This window comes from Lissotriton helveticus, chromosome 7, assembly GCF_964261635.1.
Source record: "Lissotriton helveticus chromosome 7, aLisHel1.1, whole genome shotgun sequence".
Taxonomy (NCBI): Eukaryota; Metazoa; Chordata; class Amphibia; order Caudata; family Salamandridae; genus Lissotriton; species Lissotriton helveticus.
In genome coordinates this window covers 164,663,552-164,676,447 of record NC_136068.1, presented here as the reverse complement: position 1 = coordinate 164,676,447, position 12,896 = coordinate 164,663,552, and the positions used below count along the sequence as shown (strand labels likewise).

General features: G+C 40.9%; 1 protein-coding gene across 1 annotated transcript in view; it reads right to left on the bottom strand.

Annotated features, from left to right (window-relative positions):
* LOC144768975 (retinol dehydrogenase 10-A-like) overlaps window positions 1-12,896 on the bottom strand; it is a 111,431-nt gene that overhangs the window by 38,488 nt on the left and 60,047 nt on the right. Inside the window, exon 3 of the mRNA XM_078652967.1 lies at window positions 2,583-2,728. Within this exon, the coding sequence (XP_078509093.1) occupies window positions 2,583-2,728 (146 nt within the window). The remainder of the gene's footprint in view (window positions 1-2,582; window positions 2,729-12,896) is intronic.

Genomic DNA, 12,896 nt, shown 5'->3' with positions numbered 1-12,896 from the left:
ATTTACAATGCAATAGGTCTCGCATTATTAAAGTTTGAGCTATTGGCATTGTAAATGACAATGCCTTTTATTGATATGTTTTTAAAACCTGCAATCGGTGTATAAACACGCACTTTAAACGTACAGTCCTTGCTTACAATGAGCAAGGCTAGCAGTAAAAGAGACTGCCAGCCTTGCTTCTCATAAGCATGGACTATAAGTACAAAGTGCTTGTTTACGCACCGATGCAAATGAATAAAAGGCATTGTCATTTACAATGCCAAAAGTTCAAACTTTAATAATGCGAGAACTATTGCATTGTAAATGCTTGTTAAGTTCTGAGCTCCCGCCCACATGTGGTGGCCTGCTGTGTGATATGGTTTGTAGTCCAAGGATGACACCAAACTCCAGGAGGGAAAAGATAAAGAGGACAGGGCTTCAGAAGCGTAGTACAAGCAGTTGGGAGTACATCCATTTGCTGGTTTGCAAACAACCAGGTATTAGCATTCTGAGAGTTGTAGTGAGTCAAGAAAACAAACATTTGTAATGCAATCGGTCTCGTCTGTGGGACCTTATCTGTATTTAGCTATGCAGCACATTAGACTTGGTGCTGAAACATCTACTGTTCTTTAACATGGAGGGAAAGTAAGCACCAATCTACGTGATACGCCAGGTATGGGAATACATGGAGAGAAATATTGCTTCTAAGCAGAAAAATGGTATAGTCCAAAGCTCTGTTTTTAATATAAAATCAGGGCCTTCGGTGGTCATATCACTGAAAATACAAGTTTTGAAAAAAATATTGTCTACGGGTGCTCGTGGAAGGCAATTTCTATGGACTGGAATCTAGAAAATGCTAAAGTTATTCTGGTATTTTACTGACCTCTGCTGCTCGTTTTCTATCAAGAAAGTTAAATAGAGGACCTTGCTAAAAAAAAAGAAAGTCTCTCAGCAGAAAGCAATTCTGGTATTTTCTGACCTCTGCTGGTCGTCGTTTTTTATCAAGACAGTTAAATAGAGGCAGTTGAACAGAAAAAAAGTCCCTAGGCGCATGCAGACAAGTTCAAAGCCCCCAAAGTACATACACATATAAGTATATAATAAGTATATACTAAAGTATATACATGAGGTCTCGACTGATTGACCTAAAAATATGGTGCAGTCAGAAAATCAAATACAGGGGGGCTTATTTACCATCCCCATGCGCCTCCAGTGCGTGAATTTTTATGTGATAAAAAGTGACGCACCAACAGCATAAGGGGCTCGTAAATAAGCCCCTGGGGTCATATTTACATGCCCCTGGGTCTTCAGGCAGAATGGATGGGGGTGGACGAAGCCCTGGGGGTGGGCGAGTGATTGATAGTTTGTGTTATTTTTTCAAACTCTGCCTCAAAGGTTACTAACAACAAGTAAAACGATGAAGAAACGGAGAGGGGGCAAAGGGAATAGGGACTGAAGGTGAGAGAGAGGATAGGAAAGACAACATAAATGGAGGGTGGAAGAGAGGGAGCAAAGAGAAAACAGAACACAGCTGGGAGGGAGGGGCAAAGGAAATACAGGGGGAGAGTGGAAAGGAGGTTGGAAAAGCAAAATGGACTACTTGCAAAATGATGGACTCTTTCGGAGTGCTGCCACTAAAAATAAAACAAAGTACCTTTGGAAGCATGCGAGCAGTGCAAGAACAGTAATCATACAATCAATGAGTACTTGGTTCATGCTCCATCGAAGGGACAAACACATGAAGAAAAAAGTGGAACCACACATGCTAACAAATGACAAGCAAAACAATTAGAGTGACAATCAAGCTAACCAGTGGTAAGTAATGGGTGGGCTCTAAACCTTTTAACCTTTTTTGTTAACAAAAGATCTCGCATGTGACAGCGCATGCGTTACTATAGGCGAGACCTAAAAATGAAGTGAGAGAGCTGCAGGGGAAGGGAAAATGAAGTAGGAAGATGCAGGAGAGGAACAGAAAATCAGAGATGACTCATGAATATTTTAAATAATGTGCTGGATGGATAGGGGTATGGTAAGTAATAGATGAGCACGGAGTGGGAAGGGGCAACATGGAAAACCAGGGGGTACTGAGTAAAATGAAGGTGAAACCAGGATAAGCGGGGTAGAGAGAAAGAAAACCCATGCTCTCCAATTGAGTACTAGAAGTTTTTAAAAAAAAGTAGTTATGTGACTAGAAGCAATGCCAGCATTGGATGGCTACAAGCCAACCAATCTGAACACTGTAATACCTAAATAGTCCTGGGTGGGGCAAACACATGAATGGGAGGGAAGCCATGGAATGAAGAGGAGACAACTGAGATAGACACCAAAGCCAACCAATCATCAGCAAGGGGCTAACCCTTAGCCCACTCTCTGTAAATTGGAAACAACTAGTCTGGCCAACAAACAGCTAAAGTTATCGGTAGTAGAGACCTAATGAAAGGCTGCCACCACAAAGACAATAAACTTTATTTGAGAATGGGATACGAAATACAACATATATTGGATGGCTATTTCACTACATCATTTAAAATTCCTCACAGCCATGTTTTGATTGTAGGAGAGTTTAGAGCTACTAAAATAACTATGGTAGTGTGTACATTTACCTGATTCTTAATCCACTGACCATGCTTCTATTTACATTGTAAGGGCACACAAGGGTCGTCTTGACGCCATCCACTCTTTTCGCTTTCAGCTGATGACTAAGAGATTCATGAAATCCAACAGTGGCAAATTTACTGGCACAATAATCCTGCATAAAGAAAAAAAGATTTAGCTGGCTGCCAGAAAGTGTGACAAAGAAAAGCGTTAATGTGGGTTGGCTGCTGTGAAGTCCTGGGCCTTGCCCAATTGTTCAGGAGCCGTGGACTGTACATCCATCAACTGTGTATTGAATGTTTGCTTGATAAAAGTGGTCTTTTAATTTAAATGAATTATGTCCTTAAACTAAGCTAAGGGGAGTCCCAAAGCATACAGCTAGAGCCCAAATGGCATTATTTGGGGAATAATGTATTTTTAGGTCTGGCATGGTGAAAGCTTTTAGTGTGCCAGCAGTTTCATGCTTTCCAAAAAATACATATAAAAGTACACAATATGCATATATAAAGATAACCTCCATGGACTGTCTGTCAGCCCCTTTCTTCCACTGGTCTCTTGTAATGTCCTTCACATTTTGCTTCCACGCACCACAGCATAGAGCCTGGTTCAAATGGTAAGCCCACTTCAGCCATTGGTTCTCTTCAGCATTTGATCGTGCATATGTGTGTACCTTCCTAAAAAATAACCCTCTATATCTTGGAGGCTGATACTGAGCTGATCCCTCCATTCATTTGCCTGCATTTAATTTTTTTAATATTAATTTTTGTCATGGGATATTTTTTACTCACAGTTTTTTGCAAACATGTGCACACCACCTTTATAGGGCTGCATTTTACAGTTCTAATGGCTATTGCATATGTTTTTTTTAAACAGACTTGAAAAAGCTAGACATACTGGCTTTTTTCAGTGATTATTATTTATTTGGGATGTAGTTCGGTTTCTAGATGCTGTTAATCTTCTCAGCCATTACTTGAATCCTCATTTTCGTAGCGTGATGAATGTCACGTGCTTAGTGTGAATGGCTAGATTCTTTGCATAAGTTGTATAAGTGCTTCTTTGTTTTTTACCTCCTCGAAGGTCTGGGGCCAGTGATGCTGTGTTGCTCAATCTTCATGTGCAGCAGTTGCAATGGAGCATACAATTCCTGTAGACTCGCACTTCTATCATGTATGTGACTTGTTCAGTTATGCCTGTTGGTGTGCCCCTCTAGTAATATTTGCATTATAAGTTGACTCCCAAAATGGCCGCCATGGTTCACATCTGAAGCAACCACTGCCAGTCAGCAATCTTCCAAGCGCATATCAGGAAATATATTTATGTTCGTTCTCTTTGCCTAAACTGATCTCATGATGTTACTGGTAAAACACTGTTCACAATGCACTGCTGGCCATTGCCTGTTTTATATTTATGTTCGTTCTCTTTGCCTAAACTGATCTCATGATGTTACTGGTAAAACACTGTTCACAATGCACTGCTGACCATTGCCTGTTTTGTCTTTAAAGCTAATTTAAAAGTATATTTTAATATTCTGTTGTGTTGACTCCAATTTATATCACTTTAGCCTCTAAAGAGAATTAAAATATATTAAGTTATTTTTTTTATGTTCAACCGCATTTATAGGACTTTCATAAAGTGAAGACATCAGGGGAAACCTCTAAATTTGAAATTGTATTTTTTACATTTTGTTTCAGCAATTAATTTAGCAAGAAAATAAAAGATGTCACCTTTCTTAAGCCGCACACCGTAAACATGTTCATAGCATAATATAAGTGCGATTTAAAGCTCCTCGGAACCTATTTACTTGGATAGATAAAAAGAATAGATGTCAGTTAATCAGGATTGGTCCTCAAGGTGCTAACAACTCCAGTTTGTTACCTAGAGACTTCAGGAACAAACAGAGATAAGTACAGCGTTTATTTCGTGAAGTACAAGGTGATAAATAAGGAGCCCATAGCAGCCTGTCCTCATGTATCAGATGCTCAACGATGATTGAGCAACTGATGCAAGGCAGCAGTAACTTTAAAAAAACATAGCAACCGGAATGTATTTACTTTTGACAAGCGAGCTCGCTCCGCAGAGCAGGAGCTCGCTCGCTCATAACAAGTTCTTAAAGGTATCACGCACTCCATACATTCCTGTAGTGTCTTATGGTACAACACCTTCCCTCTTTTGTAGCAACAAAGCTTAATAATTCATATGAAAAAAATTAAAAATAGAAATATCTAAAATAAGCGTTACAACACAATAATTACAGCTCAACATCTATTTCTTTTTGGGAAGACATATTAATCCTTAAATTTAGAAGGCATAGCAGTATTGCATACAGCTATGGTGTTGTTACTGGACATAATGCAATCATTAGATTGTTCAGGAACAATGACTGTACCAGGTTTCCTTTGTGTAAGTAACAAATCATTTGCATTACCAATCTGAGAAGACCCTTGACTTTCAGTTGAATGCTCTTGAGTTGTTTTCAATCATGTGCTTTCAAGAAAGGAATTGTTGACATCATAGCCTCGCACAGCTTGAAGTTTGGCTACCTGTGCCTGGGCAATCTTGACCAGATCTCCACCAGCCTTTGTCCTTTATAAGTACTGAGCCTTTTAGACGCTCTTTCAATAATTTTCAAAATTTCGATAAACCCTTCTTGAACTTCGTCTGATTTCTGATAAATGTTCATTCTTTGACATGGTGTTTTTTGTCAAACGGACTTTGCATTGCTTCAACTCTGGATGCAGTATTCTGCAAGTCAGGTGTGCTCTTTTTGCTTACCTCTCTCACCCAGTCAGGACGAACTAAAACCCTTGGAAATCTTTTGCGCAACATCAAAAATGGGGACAAACCTTTTGTTCTGTGTGGAGTTACTAGATATGACCAAACTTTCTCCCGGAGAAAGGTTTTGACCTCAAGACCCATGGTCAAGGCTGTATGCACACCCTCTTTTAGAAACGTATTCATGCATTCAACCAAACTATTGGCAGAAGGTGAGTAAAGTGCAACTCTGAGAATGAAAATGTGAAACCTCTCAATGAACTCCTTCATTCACTCTGATGTGAAGTGGGTGCCGTTGTCTGTAACAATTGCTTTGGGTGCTCCTTCTACATCAAAATTTATTTTTAAAAATGTGATTATAGCATCAATGTTGGGAATAGAGATAAAACCAAAATACACACATGTTGAAAAACAATCAATTAAAACCATCATGTATCTTATGTTAATAGTCAATAACTCAGATGGACCCGCAAAAGCAAGTGGCACTTTTTGCCAAGCATCCTCCGATAGAGGGACCATATGAATAGGTGACTCATGTACTTTCCGGTGCTAATCAGATACCAAGCAGGTGGTGAAATTATCAATAAACTTAGAAACTTGAGCTTCCAATGAAATCCACCATTAAAATTATGCAATATATTTGCATGTGCTACTGACCCATAAATGGCCCTTGCATGTCTCCTCAATAATATAATCTCTGATAATCACAGAAGGCACAGGGAAATGGCATAAACCGCACAGCTCGAACCACAGGTGCCATAACAACGCAAGTGTTACCATGTGTGCCTTTACCATGCATATGCCTTTACCACACATTTGCCTTTACCACGCATATATCTTTACCACACATGCCTTTAAAACTATTTCCGTTGTAAAGTCGGTAAAGGCATATACATGGTGAAGGGAGTCAGCCTTCTAGACTTGGAGCAAATGGGCAGGGGGTGGGATGTGTTTGAGACTTCTTGCTTCCTTCCTTCCTGCCTCAGGCTTGGTGAGTAGTTTTTTGGGCAGGGTGTTGGTCAGGGTAGTTTTCAGGGCAGGAGACCGGGTTTTTGGTCTCAGGGCGGGAGGGTTGTGGTAGTTTTTAGGGCTGGGGTCTGGGTTTAAGGCTCAGGGAGGGAGGCTGGGTTGTTTTTATGGTTTAGGTTAAGTTTTAGGGCTGGGGCAGGTTTTTTAGGCTCAGGGTGGGGGGGCTGAGGTCGGGGTAGTTTTAAGGGCTGGTCTTTAGGGTTCAGGGTGGGGGGGCTTGGGTATAACCTTTACCACTCATTTATCTTTACCAACCATGCTGTAACAGCGAAATTTGTTGTAAAGACATGCGTGGTAAAGGCATGCATGGTAAAGACGCCGTCGTGGTAAAGACTACATTGTTAAGTCATGCAAAGTAATTGCATGCGTATTTCCATCATAAAACTGAGGCACACACACATCATTAAATTCTAGGACCTCTTCAACAACTGATAGGTCCTCTGAAATCTGACAAACCGTCTCCAAGAGGCCTCGACATTTCTTTCCTTGTGCCAATCTTCTTTCATGGATTTGAAAACAGACTGTAATGTGGCATCCTGTTTGGAAGCTTTTAAACACTGTTCGCGAGATAACCCTTTAGTTCTGCAATATATCCTCCACAAAAGCAATCACCTTCTTATTATCCTTAAGTGTGCTGGATTCTTCACCTCTAATGGGTAACCTGGAGAGACAGTCCACTCTTATGTTTTCCCACCAGGTATGTATTTTGCCGTAAAATTTAGTTCTTGCTGCTTGAATAACAATCTGACCAATCATGATCATGCTTTCCCTGAGCCATTGCTGGTCAACAGGTGCAGCAATGGTTTGTGATCTGTGTATGGATCAAAATGTGAACCCCAAATAAAAGTCTTGAACCTTTTCACCGCCCAACAGCAAGGCAAAACCTCTCGTTCAATGGTGCTTTAATTGGCTTCTGCACTACTGAGACAGCAAGAGACAAAGGCAATGGCCTTTTCTTTGTCCTGATATAACTGTGAAAACACAGATCCCAATCCAACCAAACTCTTTAAATTTAGTGAAAACGGTTTCAAGGGAGTGATTATGTTCAGGTAAATATTTTGTAAAAAATCAGCAGCTCATCTTGAAACACTCATATCCCACTCACACCCGTCAATATGTTATCCATGAGGCACTGAAAAACACTAGCTGCTGAAGCCAATCCAAAAGGGAGTTACAAAAGTGATGAACTTTTGGGACCTTTCATCTAATGGGATCTGGTGGTAAGCTGATTTGAGGTCCAAAAGTGTGAAATATTTAGGGGCATATTTACAATGAAAGTGTAACGCCATGCTTCGTCACTTTTGAAATGCAGGGATGCTGCATATTCCCAAGAATGCGGTATACCCCTGCATTTCTACCTGCGCTAGCGCCAAATTTAGCTGCTTAGCGCCAACGCAGGCACCCTTGCACCCTAGTGCAAGTGTGCCTGTGTTGAGGGAAAAATGGTTTATGTGCAGGAAGGTATCCCCTCCGGCACATAAACATGATTGTTTATGTGCAGGAAGGTGTCCCTTCCTGCACATAAACAATCATCAATGGCGATTTGTAACTTCTATGTGTGCTGCATTGTGCAGTTGCATAATTTTGCTAATGATTGTTTATGTGCAGAAAGGGATACCTTCCTGCACATAAACAATCATACATGGCAATTTGCTATTTCTATATGTGCTGCACAATGCATAATGTAGCACACATAGAAACAGCAAAGGATTTTTTTTTGCTATGTTAAGACCAAATTTTCCCTGGTCTTAATTTTGGCGCCTCCCCTTATTTATGCCACCCTTGTAACTATGGGACAGCATCCAAATCAATGGATGTTGCAGTGGGAGACCATTGCCCACCCCTTTCATGCTAAGTATAGCATGAAAGGGTGCCCTATTTACAAGGCGACTTTAAGTGAAGTTAAGTGGCTTAATGCCGCCTTGTAAATAAGGCTAAGCCCCTTTCGCCACAGGAACATAAAAAAGTGACATTCATGTGGCAATAGGGGTTTGTAAATATGCCCCCTAAAGTTTCCAATTTTGGCAAGTAAGTCTTGAACCTTGGGCAGTGGATGGCAATCAACCACAATGTTCCTGTCGAGACTGCGCATATCAGCACACATGCGAATCTCACCACCCTTTTTGTGCACAATTTCAATGGAACCTACCCATTCCTAGGAGTCAGTGGGTTTGGTAATGTCCTCGCCAATTAACTTCTCTAATAGCTTGTTCAATTCAACTCTGACACTTAAGGAGGCAGCTCTGGTTTTGTGTGTAACAAGTATAGCATGCCTCTTGAACTTAACTGTGTGCACATATCTCTGAATGAGCCCAATCTTACCAGAAAAAAATCCAGGAAATCTTTTAACAAAATCTCCAGTGGGATTAGAATCATCAGTAATAACTGAAGATACAGTTGCTACCCTGACTTGTGAATCAGCACCAGGCACAAGCATAAGACCAAGTTTTGCAAGATCCTTCCAACCAACTATATTTCTACCCTGGACTGCAACTTAGCTTTTAGTTGGCATTGACCTGAGAAGACAAGACACAGTGTCTATGAAGAACCTGATCATATTGATATCCTGATCACCATAAGCTTCAGGATATATGTCTATTGTGCTTAGGATAACATTTGTCCCCCCCACACTGCTGGTAAAATATGAATGTAATAGGTACACCTGAGTCACACATCATATTAAGATTTATTTTGGAACCTAGACCTACCTGACATAAAGGTTCCTTACTTTTGTTTGTAGACAAGGAGTCAATATTCAGAGTCAGAACCATATTTGTTAGATCCACAGGACATTCCCCTTCATTTAAGTCAACACTGTGTACTTTAACGTGATGTTTACCAGATCTGCAAACAATGTGAAAGTGACCTAATTTCTTGCACTCACTTCATCATTTACCTACTGCTGGACGTTGCATGTAATGGCTTAAATGGGATTTATATCTGAACCTGAAACAAACTGGCTAGCTATGTTGAACATTCTTTAAGACTTTGCCCTTAATTTGAACAGAGTCAACATGCCCAGAATACACCACAGCATTATTGATTGGAGAAGATGTCTGAGTAGATTCCTGAGCCATCATGTGACTGGAGTTTCAATGCTTTTGGCAAGATGTTGGAAAAGGCCCCTCTTTGAATAGTCACCCCAAACATTTTGCCTTTTACCTCCTGTTTTTGTTGATTCTTTTTGCTGGCTTTAGGACTCTGAGCACTTTACTCCTGATAACCAGTGCTAAAGCGCATGTAAGCTCTTCCCTTAACATGGTGACATTGGTGTATACCTGTTTGGCATATATGATTTACTAGTAAGTCCCTTGTAAAGTGTTATAGCATATACCCAGGGCCTATACGTCAAGTGCTACTAGTGGGCCTGTAGCACTGATTGTACCACCCACATAAGTAGCCTTTCAAACCTGTCTCAGGCCTGCCATTGTAGGGCCTGTGTGTACAGTTTTCTGCAAATTAAAACTACTTGCCAAGCCTTAAACCCCCTTTTATTATATATAAGTCACCCCTAAGGTAGGCCCTAAGTAACCATAAAGGCATGCATGTAAAAGGTAGGACATGTGTGTTTAGTCTTTACATTTCCTGGTAGGGACAAGCCTCACAAATTCATTTTTCATTACTGTGAACCCTACTCCTTTCATACGTTAGCATTGGAAATTCTTTAATACATTTCTAAACTGTAAATACGGATTATAGAGGATCCTCTATGTGAAGTTGGATTTAACATTACTGTTTTCGAAAGACAACTTTTAGAAAGTGGCCTTTTTTCTACACTTACTGATCTGTGTGCCTTACACCTGTCTCCAATACCCGTCTGAGGTAGGTGATAGCTGCACTTTGTACATTCCTACTAGACCGCCACAACACATCAAGAATAGGTCTGTCTGAGTGCCCATCTATATTCTTCTGCATTCTGAAGGCCGTGCCGGCAGGATGGAAAGGAGGGGCCAACACTTCACTTGAATAGGCAATGTACAGTTGCCATGCAAAGGGCTGATTACCCCCCACAGACAGCCTGATGGGTTTACATTTACATTTACAATCAGACGCTATTGGACTTGTAACTGCCAGATGAACTGCTGTGCTGATAAAGGACTCAACTGGACTGCTGATCTGGAAGGCTTGCTTTCTAGTTTGTTGCACTCCAGCTCTCTGACTTTGTTGAAAGAGAGCTGGACTTTGCCTTCTTTTCTCCAAGTGTGCTCCACGGGCTTGCTGTCTTGGATCCTGTTGCTTGATCAGGGATATCAAAGTATCTACCCCTGTTCCTGTGCCTGATTCACTGGAAGAGGAACCAGATACTTTCATCAACTGAACCAACGCGAAGCAACACAAAGCCCCGCAAAGCCTCGTTGCACAGCTGATAGCTCCTCTGAACTGACGCCGGGTGATGTGAAGCCTCGCAATGCCTCACAATGCAGCCTCTTGGAACCAACACCGGACGACACAAAGCCTTGCCGTATCTCCTCTTGGAAACGATACTGGACGACACAATGCCTCGCTCAGACTGCGCCCCAGGATCCACGTACTGTATTCAACGGGTCCAAGTGGGTCCCTGTAGCCAGTCCCTGCTCAATTCTGGTCAGCCTGAACTTGTGACTTTGTCCCAGTCCGGGGTGACCAGATAACTCCCATTGGCGTTTATTGCTTCAAAGAGCTAGAACTCTTTTTATTCCTTAAAAATTCATATCTTGACTTCTACTTATTGGATTTTTGTTTATTTGATCATGTTTTGTTCAGAATATAATAATCAATTTTTCTAAATCTGTGTTGAATCTGTTTGTTGTGTATTAATTGTGTTACTGTGTGTTGCACAAATACTTTAAATATTGCCTTTTTAGATAAGCTTGGCTGCTCTGTGCCAAGCTACCAGAGGGTGAGCACAGGCTACTTCATAGTGTGTACTTGGCTTACCCGGCCTAGAGTGGTGGTTCCTGTCTGGCCTGGGTGTATACCTCAGCCAACCAAGAATCACAGTTTCAACGCCAGATCAACAACCTCTTACAATGAAGGGTCTCTGCAACTGGGTATCCTTTCTTGCTTATTTTAAAAAAAAAATAGCTGTATACAAACTGATCTCAAATCTATATGTCAATGGGCACTCCACAATTACACAAAGCAGTTAATTCCCTTTATGTTAATATCAATTATTTGTTTCTTCTTAAAAAATATTAATCTCTCCAATAGAACGCTAGGTTGTTATGATAATTTGACTCTAGTTCTTGTAATTGCTTCTGAGTACTCATTAGAATCTGTGGATTGTCTAGCTGTGGTAACAGCTGGAGGCAAATTATCACAATCTTGCTGCCCTTTATTTTTTAGATAACTAAACAAAATAGTAGCCTTTCTTTTAGGTTCCAAGCCATCTGCTCCAACTGCGATTAAATAGTTCTCAAAAGATCTTCTCAAGCATTCCAATTGATCAAAGGCTTGCTAGGAAGTTGAAGAAATGGTGAGATCTGAGCTAAATTGTTAGAAGACATTGAAAACAATTGTTCAAGATGCCACCGTCCAATGAAGAGTTGATACAGGTAATGACACAGTTCTGAGAGGTCAATAAGTATGTCCAAGTTCACTTGAGCAAATTCAAACAAAAGCTCTCAAGTTATAAAGAAGGGTTGCTCTAAACATTCAGCACTGACATTAAAATATGAGTGTGTTGGAACAACAACAATAATTAAAGCAGAAATAGAACTGACAAACAAAGTCAATGCCAGGGGGACATATGTGGATGCAGCTAAGTATTTACTTGTAGGACAGGCATGTAAACTGAAGAAATGATATCAAGTGCATACATGAGCGTGCTGTCTCGGTGGCTCACCCGTGTTGATAAGAAAGTGGAGCACACAGAACAGAAATGAGGAAGTGGGTGGAGCTGCACTCAAAATAGTCCAAAAGTAGCCTTGGGGTGTGAAAGTACAGGAGAAGCACTCACCGGGGAATGGCTTTGATGAGTGAAATGATACCAATCATAGTGTGGGTTATCCAGAGTATGCTGTAGTTTCTAAATTCTCAAAAGTCTCAAATTTCTTGATAAATTGTCACCAAATGTTACATGGAGACTTCGTGAAGTACAAGGTAATAAATAAAGAGCCTACAAGCAGCCTGTCCTCATGCATCGGGCACCCAACTACGACTAAGCAACTGATGCAAGACAGCAGCACGGGCCATAAAGCAGTAACTTAAAAGAAAACATAGCAACCAGAATGCATTTACTTTTGACATGTGAGCTCGCTCTGCAAAGAAGGAGCTTACTCACCCATGAAAGATTCTTAAAGGTATTGTGCGCTCCATATATCACTGCAATGTCTTATGGTACAACAGTGTTGCACCAGCACATACAGTTGGCACCAGAACAGTTGGAACTCCTATCTTATTTCTCAGACTCATAAATGAACCTTACTTTCAGTGTCCAGAGCAAGTGAGAAGGAGCACTGAAAGGAAGTAGTTAGGACTCCTTTGCAGTCAGCTCCAAATTAAATCTCTAAGGAATGTCAAGGTGCTGAGAAACTTGGGAG